Consider the following 19,917-nt stretch of genomic DNA (forward strand, 5'->3'; position numbering starts at 1 on the left):
TTTAAAACTGATGTAGGGGAGATAGTTAAAGAGGTTTGATATATGTTGATATTAAATTTAGTAGATTCTTTAGGTTTAGAAACAGTTTCTTCTGGCAACACTTGTAGACACACTTGAACATCATCTGTGTAGCAGGGTTACAAAAAGCCATGAAATTGTATCACTGCAAACAAAAGGTAGTCTTCAGGTTTACATGTTAAGAGGGTGTGGGATGCAGACATTTGTCTTTGCTCCTATAAATTTAAAAGAATGTCCAACGAGGTACGAGTCCAACCACAAACGTGCCATGTCCAAGATCTTCATTATGGTTTGCTGTGTTGAAAGCTGGAGATGGAGCTAGAAGAATAACAGCCTTGAACTGTGCTTCAGTAAAGTGGCCATTCTTCAACTTGAACTGATTTGGATCAAAAAGATTATTAAAGAAAATTCTTAATATTCTTCTTGGTAATATTAGGTAGGAATAGAAATAGTAAAGCTAGTCAGTGGTTCTCAGTTGAAGTTGTCTAGCCTATTTATCAGAGGCGGTAACCAAATGTAATTGAAATTGGTTTGAAATATGCTCAAGGCCAGCAAGTTCTATGAATGATTGGTTGTAGTTTCTGTCATATATACATTAAAAAGTCGAGGACTTCCTTCTAAAAGAGGTGACAGAGATGGAACGGCCTATTCATATCACAGCTAAAGCCAGGGGCATGCATGCAGTGCGGAATGATGGATCTCTGCAGCATTCTGAGCTCAAACTTTTAAAGACAGTCTCTGGAGACATGAAAAATGTAAAAGGGCTTGCTTTAATGGAAAAATCATAGGCTCTCTAATTTTTTAGTCGTTGTACATCTGTTCGAAACAGCTTAAGTGATTTATACGGCACACTCGCATGCCCATGATGAGTGTGTCAGCACCTGTGAATGTGTATGTTCCTTGGACTTATATTTCAATCTTCCTGAGGTCAGTAGATGGCTATCAAGTTATACACGGTCAACATCAGCAGGTCGTACCCCATGTGTGCCCCATTACTGACCCCTTTACACATTCTTTCTCTCCCTTTATCAGACGCACACACATGTGGAGGCACACATAGACATCTTTGTTTTCTATTATTCTTATTACAAATCAAAGCAATAAGGCAGAACAAGCAACATAAATAGAAATAAGGTCAAAAGCTGACCAATTTTACAACAACCAGCACCCAATGTATGAAACATGATTTAGTAACAAACCCTTAAAATTTTAAGCAACAAGAACAAAGAAGGAATAAAATGCATTCAGTCTCTATACACTCTTATCTATAAAGTAACCCTCCTCCTGCTGGATTTTACTATTTGGGAACATAATTTTCTTTAAGGAACCTTTATGTTCATGACCACAGCTGAAGACCTCATTATTGTGCACTGAAGTTTCAAAGTATTTATAAGTTTGATTGAAGAGAGCGGTGATGTCCATGGGTTTCTGTTGATAACAGCGGTCAGACAGCCTTGCCCCAATTTCATTAGCTGAACACTCTTCCCGATTTGTCTTCCTTATTGCTTTTATTAGATCAAGAGAACCAATCAGAATTGTTATCCAGGTTTCTGGAGAGGCTGTCACTTCCTCATTATGATGATAATTAGATGTTTAGTAATTAGAGAGCAGATGTTTTACTGTGTTTTCAGCTCTCTCTCCTCTGTTAGTCCTGTTTTTTTCATTCATATCGCTCCACTTTCTGCCATTCTGCTTTGCGACTATCTCATTTTCATTCCCTCTGAACTCGGGGTGAAAAGGACATTGTTGAATATTATTTCGCTCTGCCGAGGAGAGAAATGGAATGGGAACGTCTTTCCCTCCATCTCTCTTGAGGAGACCTCCCAATCGGGTCTGAGAGTTTCCCAGACCACTTTAAAACTGTGACACAATCCTCCTCTTTGTTCAGTTGTTTTTCTGTTTTTCTGGACTCATTCAGACCCAACTTGTATGTTAGTCATGCAGGGGATCCAAAGAAAGACCGTATTTTTAATAAACCTTTTTTTTTATAGAATAAAGAGATAAAGAGTTGGATAAAGTTCATGTGTGTAATGGGAAATTGAAGGAGTTTCCCTAAGAGCTTTTTCTTTTTAACTACATAATGAATTGTTATCTCCTGACTTATCATGTAAATGTTCATCTATCTTTACTTTAAGAAGGACTCTAACTAAAAGCTGGAATTAAGAATAATCTCAAATTATCCTATCAATAAAAAACAAAACCCTGTAGATGTTTTCCATTTTCTCTGGATTTAACTGTGTTGCTTCCTCTTCGAGGTTTTGTCCGACCATAACATCTCCTGCTTTTTTTTTTACGTCCATGCATGACCTAATCTACACCCCATCAGCTAAGTACCTAAAACACATGTTCTTTTCTTGTTTCTTTCTTTTTTTTTTTACAACACTTCAAAAGTTTACTTCCAATTCACTTGACAGCTATGTGGAAACGCTGTTATAGACTGCTTTCCCACCTCCAGCCTCCCTTCTTTCCTCTTGTGACCCCATCTTGTTCCTGACGTGCACTGCTTCTCATCTTTTCACTCACTGGTGCTTTAAAGAGTTTTTGGCCAAAGCTTTGATCTCAATCAATCATGGACTTTGAAATATTGGGTTATAACCCCTAATGTGTTGCAGAGCCAGCAGGTGGGCATGACAAACGGGTATGATATGCTTTCTCATGCGTGGACCCCGGGGTGAGGGAGGAAACTTCTCTTTCAGGTTGCAGACGGTAAATGTGTAACAGGGTTTAGGTTGTCCTGAAGTTGAACTGATGTTAAATGATACTCTGCTCACGTGGCAAAAAAGTGTACATAATTTGAAAATTTATAGATGTATTCTACATCGTAGCACCTAACGCTGTTATAATGTGGACTTGGATATATAATAATGGAGAAATTATGTATTTATTGCACTACTTCATTATTTACTCATTTGTTGCTACTGGAGCATCTTCCATTGGATTTTTAAATGACCTTTTTGATTTTATTAATCATTATTATGTGGTAAATTCGTTCATTGAGATGCAATATATTGTTTAATTCTCTTTGAAAAAAACAACAACATTGGCTTTACTTTATTTGAACAGTTGCAGCTGTGAAATGTTAACATCTGGCAACACTAATGACCATCTGTCGTTTCTGAGCTGCTGGAGAGACTTCCTTATTGTAAAGTTATATTGGAAAGTTAGATAACTCGCTATGTTTGTGCACGCTTTTCTTCATTGTGCTAAACAATGACAAGCAACATTAAGAGTCTGCAGTTTAAACTTGTGTCTAATTCGCTGATTAAAAAAGGCCAAAAGCATCAAATTGTTATAATTATTTTTCAATCAGCTAAAACTTATAGTAGCCTGTATTACCCCAACCAGAGTTTAACAGTTGCCTTTAAATTCCATCGTGCTGGATTTTACTGTAAAAGTTTTCACTGTAGGCTGTGCAGTCGTAGTGCAAAACATAACTTCTAATATATTCTGAACATACGCTGTGTGGTTTTCCTGTCAGACAACCCTTATGTTGGAATCCATGACCACGCTTGTTTCCATCTTCCAGTTACAACTACCATTTCAAAACTCCTCCTGCTCCAAAATTAGTCCCTTTTGGGGGAATCATAATTTTCTGTCTGCAATTTGTATCCTCAGAGCAAAGTGTCCCCAGCTTGCAGCTATTAAATCTTTCTAAGAGAACTTAACTGGCTCAAGATGTAAAATAATGACGGTAGTTTGAATGGGATGTGGTGTTATTAGTAGTGGATTTCATTATATTTCAGGAAGTCACCCACTCTACTACATATAAGTGCTAATGTATGATCCTCCCATGACTGAATGCCATCTTTAGTTTGATTGGCATGGCTTATCCAGGTAGTTTTAGTGTGCAGCTACCTCACTATCTGTTTTTATGGCTTTCATATGGGTACGTTCTGAAAAGTTTGTATTGATGACAGCTCACTTTGGACTTGTGTTCAGAGACGGTTTTCTGCATACCTTGGTTGAAACCAGTGGTTAATTGGGTTATTGTTGCCTTTCTATCATCTCCAACCAATCCTCCCATTCTCCTCTGACATCAAAAAGACAGTTTAATCCAGAAAACTGCAGCTCACTGGATATTTTCTCTTTCTGACCATGTTCTGTAAATCCTACAGATGGCTGTGTGTGAAAATCCCAGTAGATCAGCAGTTTCTGAAACACTCAGATCAGACAGTGTGGCACTATCAACTATGCTGCCTTCAGTCACCTAAATCTCTTATGATCAGTTTTAACTTCATCAGTGTTTCTCTGCATTGAGTAGCTTCCATGTGATTGGCCGATCAGCTGTTTGTGTTAATGGGGATTTGAACGGGTGGATATCGTAGCTGGTGAGTGTACATTGTATAAATGTAGAAAGCTTGCTTCACTAATGGCAGAATAATGTTTAACAGTTAAAGTAAGAAGGGTGGTACAGTGGGAAAAGAACAACACTGACATGAACAAACGAGCCTAAATATTATGTGAGAGTGGAACATCTTCAGCTCGTCCTCCTGTGCATTTGACTTGTTGATCAGGATGATCTGCCTGCAGTGGATTGTCAGTCTCTGTCGTTTTGGCTGTAGCTTTGCTGCTCAGTTTCCAAATGGCATGGCCGTATTATGATGGGATGCAAAACCCACTCCAAATCCCCATTGTTCTGCCCTCTCTGTGTTTCCGAGGCAACAGTCTCCTACCATCTGGATGTCCTCATCCCTCAGTTCCTCACATTTTCCTCTAATGGGTTTGTCCTCCGTCCTTTTCCTATCTCATATTTCCTTTTTGTTTACTTCAGGACTATTTTCTTTCTTTCTAAATGCACCTTTTTGTTTGTTGCCATGTTTTTCCCCCTCTCTCTCTAATTTGATCCTTTCTCCTGCTGTTGCATTTTCCTCATACTTCTCAGTATAAGTACTCACTACATTACAGTATCTCACTCTTTCATTTAATCCCCTCTAGCCTTGTCTCTTGTCATTCTGGTAACACACCATTTCTCTTAACACTTCACTCATGTTCTTTAAAATGAGCACTTTGAATTATGCATCATCACACATTCACAGTCACACGGGGCACATTTCCAAATCTGTGTGCACAAACACTTACACACAGGGGGATGTAATCATGTGAGTTTCCTTCACTGGTATGCAATTCATGCATGATATACTGCTGGATTAATCATCTTCAACAGAACTTTATTGACAAAGACAGATAGGAGCCTCTGAAAGGTGTTTAGTTTCATTGAAGTATTAACAAGTATGCAGACGTGTGTGTGTGTGAGAGTACTTTTGAAATAGTGGCTATTATTCTCAACAGATGCTGACCTTCAGCGTGTTCGCTTCTGGAGGGCACTTGCATTTTTTTTCTATTTTCTCTTCTTCTCAAGCAGCTCCCTTTTTGTTACTTTACTACTTCTCCCACTCTTTTTCCACCCCTTTTTGTTTTTATTGTTGCTATTTCATATCTTCAGAGACGTCCATTCATCCCAACGCTTTCGCGTTGCCTTCAGTTTTCAGATCTGAGCTCTTTTTGTTTTTTTTCCTCCATTTCATTGGCTTCTTGTGTTCTACCTGAACCTTATTTCCTTCTTATCTGAAGCATCTCTATGCTATATTTGACATTTGGTATGCTTTATGCATCCCTTGGTTTAGTCTTAGTCTTTCCACCTATCTTGTTTTTGTCTTCATCCTCTTCCCCCTCTCTTGTGTGACTCGGCCTTCTGTACCCGCAGTTCTTATCCACTTTACATTCATCTAACTTCACTTTGTCCTTTGCTCTTTGGTTTTTCCTAAGAATACAAATAGAGGTGTGACTCCTTAGTGCTGAGCTCTTTGCCTGTAAACTTCTTTTGTGTTTGCCTTTGCCTGCTGTGAAGTCCCCACAGAGACAAACCAGTCGCCAGTGAAGCCATGTCTGATGTTTGTGCACAGAAATCTTCTTTTAGTCTATTATAGAGACCACATTTGACTTTACCATGCCCAGAATTCAGGCTTGTTTTTACATTCAGTCGCCCTGTTGACAAAGTGCAAAATGTTATTGTATTTAAGAAATAAAAGCTAAAGAAGAATTCAACTTGTTGATGTTATTATCTCCTATATGTCTTATTTTCTTCCTTCACGATGACTATTTTATTCCAAGTAGTGAATATTTTAATGAGAGCAGGACTCTGTAATCTACTTTAAATAAGCTACTCTTCACCAGCCTTACATGACTGCATCTAGGCTTGTTGAATTGGTGTGAAGTGACCTTAGCAACAGGGTGTTGGTTGCTTAAAAATCATCTGGAAAATGAAAGGGAGCAGTCTTTAAAAACTTCTGAATCAATTTCACAGAAATCCTGTAGGGACTCATTGAGCTGCCCTCCCCACATAGCCTGTACAAGAACGGCAATAAAAATGAAAGCTCCAAAGCACTGATTTGCTTTGTTGTGAGGATCTAGCTCAACCATTTTGTATTTGTCCCATTTACAGAACCAAAGCTGCTCACAGACACTGTATTTTTCTTATCTTAGATGTACAGTACAAATTATTTATTTTAGAAAAAAAATGCAATGAATCAGAATGACTCAATAGATTTCAGCAGGACCATGTCATGCCTCGTTTTTATCTATTTTACACGTCCTCACACATGCTGGTTTTTTTAACATCCATAAAAGTAGTAACTGAAGTTATTTTGGATTCGAGTAAAATTTTATACATGTCTAAAAGCCAGTGATTGTTAGCTTTAGCAGAGTGTTGAGCATTCAAGTGTTTTGTCTATGTATTTGGTATGTCTCCTAATCTTGGCTGATAACACCCTTGCTTAGCCTCTGACCCTATCTTCTAAGCATTTGGTGGGAACTGATGGAGTGTCATGTGACTTTAGGAGGTTAAAAGTCACGAGAGGTTTAGAAATCACATGCACATTCACCACCGCAAACCACACTGACAGCTGAACCAACAGAATGCCATCTCTGGCAAACAAATACACACAGTCACACAGTGTGTAACCACTTAACCATAAGTAGGAAAACAGATTAGTGCCTTATTGGGCTTCTCTTAATAAAACAGAAAAACCTCTCCCTGCCTCCTCAAGTGTCACTCTAAATGACTTAGCTCTGCTCTGGTAAAAGTTTTTGTTTACTTTTTTTCCTTTCTCTCACTACTCACAGTTAATACTGTTCCAGATACCATCCACTGTACCTGTGCAGTGTTCTCACACAGCAGCCTAGTCCTAAGTCCTAGTCAAACAAAGACAACTGCTGTGTCCATCTCGTCTGCTTCATGTGCAAACACTCTTCTGCACAACCACTATTATTCATGGTACACATGTTACCACAGTCAGCTGTTGGTAAATATTATCAAAACATGAATAAATAATTGGCAACTGGCAACATAAAATCCCCCAAACAAACACATTAAATTTGGGGTCCTGATACCAACTGACTTTCTTTAACATCTAATGTGTTAGGCAGAGTTTTTATCTTTTTATCCAACATTAATTGGCAAGACAGTCTAACTTTTGGCAAGTCTATCAGACATCTAATCCATCCATCACATTGTGTGACTCCATGTGTGCGTGCCAATCAGAGGAGTGTTCAGATATCAACTTTTCCAGATGTGAAGTGTCATTTTTTGTTCAGCAACAAAAGTAAAAAAAAAAACTGGACGGTTTCTAGTTTTACAGAGCTACACAAAGAGTCATACATTTCAATCAAACATTTACCTGGCTGAACTTTGTCCTTTCCTTTTTGTTGAGGTATTTGTAACTGTATGTTGTTGATTTTGTTGTTCTTGTTTTTTTTTTTTTTTAACTTTTACAAATAGAAGACTAATTTGGATCTCACTAAGGCCGTGTGTCCAAGTAGAGTTTTTTAACAGCACTGATATGGTGCTGGAGTGTGTTTTACCCCAGCTACCCATTTAAAAAAAGAAATAAAAAGCCCTTACTCATATGCAGCTAATGAGAAGCTGTCATTGTTGTGGTCATTTTTCATAGTTTGTGATAGAAAGACAGCTGCTGGCTGTCATGGTTGCCAGGTGATGAAAAGTACATAAAAGTAGTTTTCCATCTTGATGTAAAAAAATAATAATAACTTAAGTGTAGATAGTAAAGGCAAGTGTGTGTATGTGTGTGTGTGTGTGTGTGTGTGTGTGTGTGTGTGTGTGTGTGTGTGTGTGTGTGTGTGTGTGTGTGTGTGTGTGTGTGTGTGTGTGAACACATATTAATTCATTAAGACCTGACATGCCTGTCATCCATACCTGCAGGTGATTGTTTTTTTTGTTTTGTTTTTTGTTTCATGCTTCTGGACACAAAAATAAGAACACATAAGGACACAATATCAGGGCATTCTGGGAAATTGCCACCCAAAAAATGACTGAAACATTCAACAGTGAATAAAAAAGTATATTTAGAGGAAGGGAGGCTTTGATAAGGTAACATGGTAAGCGAACATACATGACTTAATCAGGAGAGCTGAGTTCATGTCTTGTTTAGAAATTAACAACTGCGTGGTTCTGTTTAATCAATTAAAAACAATTATGTAGGGATGTGAAAACATCATGGCTTTTCTTTAGAGTCGTATGAATATCTACATTTTCCAGCTTGCTGGATGATGAGTCTTCTCTGTAAAATCCACTAAACCTGCTGAAGACAAACAAAAACTCCCATTCGGATACATTACTTAGAAAGTCGTTAAACAAAACTTTATAAAAATATCATTTATATTGGTCTTCTGAAAATTAAAAATGTTGGTTTTGTCATATATTGCAAACTTAATTAGCCCTAAAAATGTTACGTGATTTGTGTTTTTGGTTTTATGTGAGATTTCCATTTATTAATGATCACACCAATGTAGAAGAAGATATCTTTCAAAACAAAAGTTAGTCCCCAGCTTGCAACCCGTCACTAGACCAGGAGCATCTCAGCGTGCAGGGTTTTTTATTCCCCCAGTCTTTAGACAAATAGACTTTTCTGTCTTTTCCTACGTTTCTTCAGACAGATAAGATATTTCCCCGCTCTTCATTATTTTCCACTTTAGTATTTATTGCCTCATTGTCTGGACTGTGTGTCTCTGTGATTAAAGCTTCATAATGAAGTATCACATTAAGAAGATGAGGGAAAGTTAAAATTATTTTAACTTCAGAGACATTTTACCGCAGCAGCTCCTTTTTCACCATAGCTCACAAAATGACATTACAACAGCAGTTGAGGAACAATTTTAGCTATTAATCTGTTTTATTACCAGGCTGTCAAAATATCGTAAGTCCCAACGACAATTTAAACATATGAAGGACCCCCTCCCCTACCAATTCTAAATCTAAAACCATTTTTTAAAGCAGATATCAACACAAGTTGAGGATGGAGCTCTGTGAAGGCTCATAAATAAATAACTGAATTACAGCCACGCTAGTTCATTTCCTCTTCTTCACTTGCTTCTCTTCCACTCACACAAACCATCGCTCATTACTTCCTCTTCTACAACCTCCTCCCCCGCTTCATCTAGAACGTTCCTCTCCTTATGTTGATGCTTTGGTGTTTTTGGTGATATCGGGACTCTGCGATGTGCTCTCAGAAGTTTTTTAACGTCCTGGGTCACAGCAACTCTACAGCTGTGTCCCTCTGTCCAAAGGTATCCAAGCTGCCCTGAGATAGGCAGCAGGGTGATAGATGGCAGTGTTTGTGTGTTTCCACTGGCCTAGCAGCTGTGCGCAGCGCTTTTAGACAGACTGAGCGAAAGTGTGCCTTTATGAGAGAAAGGGGCAGGTGCAGAGGGCATATAACAAGTCCTTGTTTCCTCTGAAATCCATCAGAAATCTTTTAAATACCATGGAATTAGAGCGGCTCACATTACTCTCAATTACTGTCAGACCTGGACAGAAATCCCAACCCCTCAATTATCCTCTCGAATATCTGTCCTGATCTATGAGTGCACTATCTATGTAACTAACATTGAGGAAGTCGTCCCTAAACAGGTATAATATGGCTGAATTTCACTTTAAACTCTCCTCAGTGGCTTTCTTGTTCTGCTTGGAATGTTTTCAATTTGTCTTTTTTGGCTTGATGACGTTCTCAATTAAGTTCAACTACTTGTTGCATGTGCCAGGAAGCTGTTCTCAATCATTACATCTGTTTCTCTTGTTCCGTCTTCCTCTCCGTCTCTTCACATACACACACATATGAGCGCTCATACACCAACAGACCACCAGCCCTCCTCATTTGGTCTAAACTCCCCTCCAGCTGTGTTCCAATTTGCCTCCTCCGGAGTATACGGGGTTCGAGAGGGGGGTGATTAGTAGCGAGCACAGCGCTGAAACTGTGTGTGAGAAGCCATTGGCTTGTGTGTGTTTTTTAACAACCTTCTCTCAGTCTGCGTGTCCGCCTAAGTGTTTTAGTTCTCATACTGTACGCTGGTCCGTGTGTGCGTATGCATGCCAATAATGGGTTCCATCCACATTACTCCATAATCCCCAGCTGCTGCGCGGTGCTGACTGGGTTCCTGGAGGGAGAATTCCACACTTGCCACCGGATTTACAGTGGATTCTCAAAAGATTACCACTGGATTTCTGCACCATTCCCAATATGGAAACTCTCATAACACACTAAGGCTGCAGTGATTGTTTTCATTTTCAAGCTGTCAAACGTTTTATTGAATTAATCAATTATTGTTTCGGTCTGTAAAATGTCAGAATAAAAAAAGGAACACAGCCAAAGTTAACACACTGTGTGCTCACGTTTACTTGTGGATATTTTGAGTTCGTACGTCAGAGTTCACAGATGATCCAGGAGGTTGTAGCTGGAAAGGAAGATTTGCTAGCGTTTCTACACGTGTAGAAAACTCTTTGTTCATGTTAAGAAAGGATTTTGTGTTTGTATAATTTCACTGTTTTACAAATACAAATATTTTCTACCCATTCACAAATTTCTCTGATTTCCTTCAGTGTATCAAAGCTTCATTTACAGCTACAGCCTGAAATGTTTCAAAATATCATCGAATTTCAGCCCATTAAAAAAATCTTAACGGCTCTTCTAAGTTAATAAATCTTTGTCATACATTAAAATCCAATCTTTGCCCAACACACGCAAGGCCTAGTTTAATAAATGTAGGGTATACTTGATTAAATGATCCCTTTTTTAGTTTAGAACTAAACTGTGTTTTTGTGCACATACTTTAAGACAGGCCTCTAAAATTATTTCTTAATCCACCTAAACCTGCTCCGCATAACTAATAACTAATAACTAATAAGCAATGTTACAGGTTTAAAGTAAGTCTTTAATAATAATATACAACTACAAACCTCTACTGAGTAAGACTTCATAAAATGAAGAAGACTGAATGTTTCTGGTAGCGCTGTAGTTGTTTTTTTCCTTGAACTGGAACTGGTTTGAACTGGAAGAAGAGGATTTTGTTGAGATCAGATTTCAGCAAAACATTACTGCAGATTTTACACAAACGTACTCCAAACTTGTAACTTAAAGGTAATTTTGTTTAATTTAGATCATGGAAAATGCATCCACTCTGTCCAAAGAACATAATCTGCACTGTTCAGGAATCTAGTCGGTAATTCAGTCTAGTGCATCAGTTTGTGTGTTTTGTTTTTTGTGTTTTTTCCTCCTTTAGTAGCATCATTCCGTTTCTCTTTTTTTCCCCTCAAAACTAATCCCAAGCAAAACATGCACAGTGTGCAACAGGAAAACATCCATTGAGACGGCGTTCCCATCCTAACATGCAACCTAATGTGACTTACTGTACCTTCACAATCTCCACTGAAAAGCCATTTTCATCAGCCCTTAAATGATCTAGCCATTATCTGGAGATGCTGCATGTGAGTGCATAAATATCCCTCTCAGACAAGCTGAAATGCACAGACTCCACACAAAGTTTACTCAGCATGCCCACATGTGACAAGAAATTACATTTATCCAAGATTTTACACCCAGGCCTTATTCTCTGGTAATTGTCTAAAGTTTATGTATAAATAAAGTATGTATTTCCAGCAGGCAGTAAGACAGACTTGGGGATGCTTCATTATAGAAATCTATACAAGGCCCAAACATTCAGCCATCATGGGTGTATTATTTAGAGAAATACTGTAGTAAGCAGTGCTTTAAAACTAAGCATCACAAACCTCAGAGGTGAAAGAACAGCTAAACAGTATAAAAATAATAAAGTTTAGGTTAAAAAATGGGTCACACTGTAGTTGACTGTAGCTGCTGGTATCTCCTAATTATCTGTAAATCCTGGAAATTATTTATTTTTCCTGCTGCATACAGCTCCAATTGTCCTCATCTTCCCTTTTACTTTCCTTCCTCTTCTTCTTTCTCTTATCTGTCTTTGCTGCCCTCTTCACCTCCTAACCATGTCTCCACTGCTCTCTTCCTCTGTGAAGTGATCATTTCCTGAAGCCAGATGCTAAATGACAGACAGACTGATTGATACGAGCACAAGTACACAGATCTTAGATCCCTGCAGGCAAGACCCCTCATCGTAAAATGTCCAAAAAGATGGAGACAGAGAATCAGGCAGACACATGGACAGAAAGGGGAGCTGGCACGCTGACTTGTTGGTAGGCTTTCCAGCAGAAGAGCAGACGAAACGGCAGCAGATATCAGGAAGAGGGATATTTGAGACACTGAACTGATACACATTACCCTGAGCAGCTCGCAGTAAGCAGAGCAGAATGAGTAGAAACCAGAAGACAGGTGACACATTAGTTGACACAGTGAGAGAAATGCAACGTGTGTGTGCATGCTCATACATGCAGAAACATGCTAACAGTACATATGGAGCCAGGAAGGGCAGAAGCAGACATGCCAAACATGATGGGCATGTAGTTAGTTTGACACTTTTCACTGCTGACCACCCAGGCAGGCGTCAGCATGGAGACCACCGGGACTCCGCAAGTATTTATGTACAAATCTGTGTGATTTCTTCTGTTCAGCAACAGGAATATTATTACTAGACAAAAGTCAGCTTTATAGTTGGTTAGCAGCTGTGAAGCGTCTCCCACTCAACCGTCCATATCATTAAGTCAGTATGAAACTAACTGAGAGCAACAGGATTCTGCTCTATGTATATTTAGCTCAGGTGTGTTTCACAGTGTCTGATGTAAAGACTTAAAATAAAAAACTCATTGCTTTTAGAAAACTAATTAATTCTACTTTTCTTCATACAGAAATGACTGAAGCAACATGAAAAATTAAAGACAAGAATAACGCAGCAGATGAGTAGATCAAGAAAAAATGCAACAAATAAAAGACAAAGATGGAGAAATAAAATCTAATACCTCATAATGTTTGCTATGTGGACAACACATGTTTGTGGACTCGCTTTCCACTGGGTACAAGACATCGATATCTATTAACAGGACTCGACTGGATTACCACAGCTGTGTCTTTGCTTGCGTTAACTGAGCCTTTGCCCATCTAAAACTGTCACATGTCACTTATATTCTGTTGCTATGTGATCTTTGGCTGGGATGAGCTGTTGGCTGGACTCGCCCTCTCATCCAGACCAAACCAAATTGTTTCTTGCAGGTTTTCATGAATATTTCAGCCCTAAAATCAGCAGATTGGCAACAAGTGGAGCATTAGCATTTCCTGTTTGTTTTCTGTGTGAAAATGAAATGAAAAGAACATCACAATCCGAACAACAAGAGCTTACTCTGGCGTGTTGTGTTCACAGTGCCAGCAGTAGGTTGATTATTTGTTTTATTGTGGGTGATTTTAGGCAAAGCTGGAGGTTCAAGTTGCGTCTATGTTGTGGAGTCATGCAGGTCAATCCTGTTTATTTCTCTGATTGCCTCTCATCACATTGTCATTTTCATTCTTCATGTTTATCTTGCTTGAGTATTCTTTAAAGTGGGGAGTATGTGGAAATAATAAAACATGATCACAGCTGTTCAGATAGCCATAGTCTATTAAAAAAGAATGAATTTGAACAAGCTTATACTTGACCAAGAGGTGATTTACTAGATGCCATCATGTTGGCTAGAAAAAGCTGATTTTAGGCTAAAATAAAGATCTGGCTTCATGGCCATCTCGCTGTTGGCTGTGTGTCCTGTCATACTGACTGGTCAAGGAAGTGACATGCAGCTGTTTCTATTTAGTTTTTGTTTGTTTTTTCCCAACACAAATTAATTAGGGATTTGATTTATATTAAAATGTGCTAAGATTCTTTGATTTAAAAGTGTTCACTTTTCTTTTCTAGACGAGGTCCGTTGGATCCAGCAGAGTACCCCATGCAGCCATGGTCAGGTCATTACCCTGGACCCTCCCAGCAGGTGTACCCTCAGTCCCCACCATACTCTAATCCCAACTCACAGTCTGGCCCATCTTACTCTGGCTACCCACCTGGCCAGCCATACTCACGGCCAGGCGACCCTCGAGGCCTCGACCCCGGCTACTACCCGCACCCCAGGTAAGTGGAAGTAAAGGCGGATTTATACTTGCGTAGCATCTGTGTGCGGTCGGCTATGGCGTAGCTGACGCTGGTGAGTTTGCTTTAGAGCGTAGAGGATACGCATTGTTTTGGTGTCGTGTTGCAGTTTCTTCTCCTAATCTGAAGGTGGCAGCAGGGGTGGTATCTCACCAAACTCACCAGGTCGGAGTAATTTTGATGGTTCACTTCAGTTAGGTAGGTATTTTCTGTTTCAAAAAAACAATGGAGTCCAGTATCGTTCAGTGTCTGTATTAGTTTGTGGAGGAAAACAAAGAAATAATTCAATCAGCCTCTCATCAACTTGATCCACTGGTATTGTTTTTTAAAAAATGGTTGTTACTACACAAATTCAGCAAGAAGATAAAAAAAAAAAAACAGAAACCTCGTAATCCCAAATGGACCAATCATAAGGTAGTACTTTCACGTAACCGTCTGCGTAGTAGGGCTGCACGTCAGGTCTGGAGGAGGTGCGGGGCAAGCCTCTGTGAAGCTACACAGCAGCTACGACGGTGACGCCATGCGAGTGTAAATCCGCCTTAAAGAAGGTACAGCTACTTACTGATGACACCTAGTGTGAGTGATTCTAATTAGGGATGCACTCATTAATCGGTTATTGGAATCAGAAGATTGATTGCATCTGAGTTTTGACCAGCCAATTAGATGATAGGTGACTTTTTTTGTCATATATATATATATATATATATATATATATATATATATATATATTTAATTCATTTATATTTAGACACCTCTTTTCCTTTTATAATGCCCAGCATATTTTAATTTATCAGAAATGAATCCACACAGATGAACAGATAATGTGTTTGATTTCAGAGTCGAAATATGAGAACAATAAATGTTTAACAGACATTTAAAGTATGATGGTGTAGTTGCAGCAGACAGTTTGTAGACTCACAGGTCTTAATCCATCTAGTTGTAAAATAGCTGCATGAACATTTAAAGATGTGTATTTTTAAATTAATGACAGGTGTAGGAACTTAGACCAAACCCCTGGTAAACGCCGTCATCTGAGACTGAAACAGGTGGAAACACATCTAAGCCGGAACTTTATTCGTTGTTCGGCAGCTTGTAGGAAGCTAAGTTATTAATTAGTGTTTCTGCATCGTAATGACTCTTCACCTCTCTTGAGCTTATCACGATAAAGACGTTTCTCTAGCGTGCTATAGACATGTTTTTTTAACACAGTTTACTGGTGAGAAACCTGAAATTGTAAATGGGAACAGGCAAAGCCCCGGTGATGTCATGTGCACATTCTCTATTCGTCAATCAGTGCCTCTCTAGTAAAAATAAATCTCATCATTAATACACTTTTTTTTTAAAAAAACTCACACGCCTGTCCATCCTTCTTCCTTTTCATGATGTAAAAACCCTTGTTTTCTTCAGCTCCCAGCAGAGAGGCCCCTTGCGGCAGGATGTGCCCCCATCACCTACCCCTCCACTCCGTGTACCGCGGTACGACACAATGACACGTGGTACTGTAGGTGGAGGTTACAGGTAGGGGTCATATCTGGATGAAGACAGTTCCAGGTAAAGTCTGATGTCTGCTTTACACATTACTGCACCATGACCTCAAATAATTCCCTCTATCAGCACAGCCATCTGTAACTCTCAGAGCATTCTTGATTGGTTCCAGGCATCAGATGGAGCCCAGTACAGACCAGTACGGCCACTGTATACTGGGGAAGAAGGGAGGCAGCAGCACCAAACCCACCCAGACAGAAGAATGCCATGACTGCAGCTGTGTAGAGAAACCAGGTCCAGACATGAAACCCTGCAGAATACTAACAGTTCTGTTTGTGTAGCTTCACCACTATTATCCACCACTGTCAGCACTGTGTGACGTTTACAGTAGTACACACACATGCAAGGTCAAGAAAGTTCAACATGGAGTGGACGACATGATAGGTCCTGCTAGAAGTCATTCACATTGCAAATCAAAACTACATCATCATGAGTTGTTACTTTTCATTTTACTCTGATAAAGTTCTCTTTTAAAATTCACCACTTAACTTTCACATGTTGCTGTGAACTCTGATTTTGTCCAGGTAGTTTTACTGAGGCTCCTCCAACATGACTATAATTATAAGTGTTAACACGGCTCCCCCAAAATAATCAGCTAAGCCTTACCTGACAAGAAAAAGTCTCTTCACTAAAAACAATTATGATATTGTTTTTATGTTAAAAGCAACAGTAGGCCTTCATTTTTGTCTTTCTCCTACATTCATATCCTCGTTGTCATTTTACACTTTTTAATGTTTTAAAATGAAGCTTATAAATTTCTGAAAAAGTCTAGAAGGTAGAAAATGTTATTATGATCATTTACTGAGCCGATATCTAGAGAAGCTAATGTAATGTGTGAGTGAATGCATAGCTAACGCAGCATGAAAAACCCTGAGCAGAGCTAATATTAAAATGAATCAAACAACCAGCTATTTGCTGTAAATTGACAGGTTACACTGGTTTAAAGTGGTAGCAGTTCATGTTAGTATAACCTAGGTAACCTTTAACTAAAACAAGCCTAAAAACAACTAATTTACTCTACTTGTAGGAAAATGGGACTGCAGAGATTAGATTGTTTGGGTCCTGAAGCTGCAAAGATGTTACCCTTAATAATGACTTAATGAATAATTAAATCTTTAGCAACACTTAGCTTTATAAAGGGTTGTGTCTCTCCATACAAACGACCAAACCAGAGCTCTATCCAGCATGCAGAGTTTGGTCTTTGATTATTTTGAGGGTTTTTTGCCAAACAGGGAGAACGCCACTAATCAGAAACGTTGCAGTGAAGCGTTGTATAAATTATCCGTTGGTGTTATGATGTTGTTTGTATCTTTTATTCCTAATGTTTTAATCTGAGATTAGTTTTATGACATTGTCAGTTCTGGATTAGTTAAAAGCCAAGTCGGGGAAGCACACCTCGGTTTCCGGCACCTATAAACTCCACTACATTTCATCAGCTGTAAAAGTACTAAAACTCAGCATTAAAGTTAGAATATATGACTAGATGGCATTTAGCTTTATTAAAATGACCTTTGCTTGAATGTAAGATGATCTTTGATCGTCTGTTTTTTATCCACCTGGTGAACCTGTGTTTACTGAATCATCTCAGAGCGATTAGATTTTAACATATGATCTTTTTTTCTATCGGCATCACTTGTCCAGCATTTCCAGTCTGCTGCTGTATCGGCCGGACGGCCACATTTAGTTACTTTTCCTCATATCAACCTACATTAAGCTGCATTAAGATCGTTTCCTGATGTCATGCGCTGTAGTTTGGATGTTATGGACGTCTCTGTTTCCTCCCTGTGTAGGTATAGGTGTGTGCTGAAGACATAAAGTGAGCCTCGAGAGTGCTGCTCCACAGTGTAGTCATTTAACCACTTACTGAGCCAGCAGTTAAACATAACCAACATTAGAGTCATAACATTTCAATGTTTCACTCCTACAAAGGCTGCAGTATTAAGTTCAACGGACGCTGAATGTTTAAGGTGACATTTAGGGATGATGTGGATGACATTTCTATTAATATGACTGAGGATTAAATCCCATTAAAGTGAAGTGTTGACAGTAGTTTGATTGTAAACTGTAATGACTTTTTCCCTGTTTATTTCTGTTAATTTAGTTAAGAAAAGGAGGGGAAAAGGATGGGTGAGAGTAAAATAAGTTTATGAATGGTAGAAAAAAAAGAAGGAAGAAAAGAAGAAAGCAGGTAGAAGAAATGATAAAAACAGATAAATGCGATGCAGGGAAACTAAACCTGTAGATGGATGGTTAAAGGAATGAAAGTTGACTTTAAAAAAAAGATGAGCAGTGTTTATTGTGCATTAAGATGAGGGTTACAGTAGGGGGCTTTTTTAACTGAACGTAGGGACTGTTGGCATCATTCACAAATATTTTTATACTTTTAACTTTTTACAGCAAAGTTCTGGAAATCAAAAACCTTACTATATTAATAGAAGTTTAAAAATAATAAAGCACGTTTGTTGGGTCAGGTGTCAACCCACCTCTGCTCTTTTGCTCAGTGCTGATTTTATAGTAGAATATGGCTTCATATTTACTGCTCACGAGGAGTGAGGCTGGTGTTTACCAAATCTGTTGCAAACAACTCATCCAGCTGATGAAACTGCAAGTGGTTAAGCTCAGTAAAGAAACGTTTCCACCAACAGGTCCGGTTCAGGACGGGATGGGGCGGTACGTATCTTTTTTGCATTTCCACAAGCAAAAAAACTGTGAAGGGCGGAGCTTAACACGCTGAAATCCGCCGATTGGTGGAAAAAATCATCACTTCCTGTGTGACTCAGCACTAAGACCAAAGTAAGAACACTGTAATGTTAAAACACGTTGGAGTCAAAAACTGCTGGATGTCCACCATTCTCCTCCTTTGTTCCTGTGTTGCGTTCCTTTTATAGTTTAAGGAAGCCTTTGCACCACTACGACCTTGTGCTGTTAACTTACGTATCCATTGCTATTCATCCGATTAGGTACAGGTACAGTTGCTGTGGATACGAAACAGAGATCCGGACTCACCGAACCGTAGCGACCCGGACCTGCTAATGGAAACAGGGCTCTAGACAAAAACCGTGTTGAGCTTTAAAATGACCTTATTATGTTCTTAACCTTAGAAATGATATTTCCTGTTTGGATCAATGCTTCTCCTCCTACACATTCCACGTGCATGTAGCTTCTCTCTGCATTTATTAGTTGTGTGTTTCTTTAAAATGATGGCTGATGCTGGTTTGAGGAGAGCCACACGTGTTTGGCTGACGTTCTGTGACAAGAAGATAACGTTTCGTTCATTTGTGCCTCTATGAAAGCTACACAAAAAATAAATAAATAATCCATTAAACTCCTTTTTAATTTGCTTTTTCAAACTTTGGGTAACCAAAAAGAGTGATAGTGACACTTCATAGCTCAGTAAATGTACCAAACAACTCTGATTTTTAGAGGTAGAGTATGTGTTTCACAGTTTGAAGGTACTCGCTGTACTGTTTCTATATGAAGGGTTCTGGTACTCCTGGTTCTTCTGTTACAGAGATCAGTGAATGAAAGAACCAACTAAATAACCTCTTTGCCTTAGAAGTATAACAGTTTTTATTACACTGCTTGTATCTAAACAAAACAAATAAGAAAAAAAACTTCTTTTATAATCTTGTAACATCTCTATTACGGTTCTCTGCATTTTATATTTATGTAATGAACATTGTTTTTTCATTAAAGCATTCATTTTAAAACACTTGTGGCAAACAATGTCTTTTTTTTTTTTTTTTGGCTTCTTCTTAAGTTACACTGCATGCCCAGCACATCTGCTAAGGTTAATTAAATATGAGTCAGGAGAAATTATTTCCCTCATGTCCCCTGTAGCCTGCAAGGTGAATCATTAACATTGCCAACCCAATTTAGTCCATCGTTTAAGCAGCTGATAAATTGTACCTTTGTGATAAGAGATAGATGTTGGCCCCAAATTAATTGAAGACTAATTATCAATTA

General features: G+C 38.7%; 1 protein-coding gene across 4 annotated transcripts in view; it reads left to right on the forward strand.

Moving 5' to 3' along the window:
* The window catches only part of pard3bb (par-3 family cell polarity regulator beta b), a 259,283-nt gene extending 239,620 nt beyond the window's left edge, over positions 1-19,663 (forward strand). For all 4 annotated transcript variants that reach the window (XM_042001255.1, XM_042001257.1, XM_042001254.1 and 1 more), the window contains 3 exons: positions 14,179-14,388; positions 15,814-15,957; positions 16,064-19,663. In XM_042001255.1, coding sequence (XP_041857189.1) covers positions 14,179-14,388; positions 15,814-15,928 — 325 coding nt within the window. In that variant the 3' untranslated portion in view covers positions 15,929-15,957; positions 16,064-19,663. The remainder of the gene's footprint in view (positions 1-14,178; positions 14,389-15,813; positions 15,958-16,063) is intronic.
* Positions 19,664-19,917: the final 254 nt, after the last annotated feature.

This window comes from Melanotaenia boesemani, chromosome 12, assembly GCF_017639745.1.
Source record: "Melanotaenia boesemani isolate fMelBoe1 chromosome 12, fMelBoe1.pri, whole genome shotgun sequence".
In the NCBI taxonomy this organism is placed as follows: Eukaryota; Metazoa; Chordata; class Actinopteri; order Atheriniformes; family Melanotaeniidae; genus Melanotaenia; species Melanotaenia boesemani.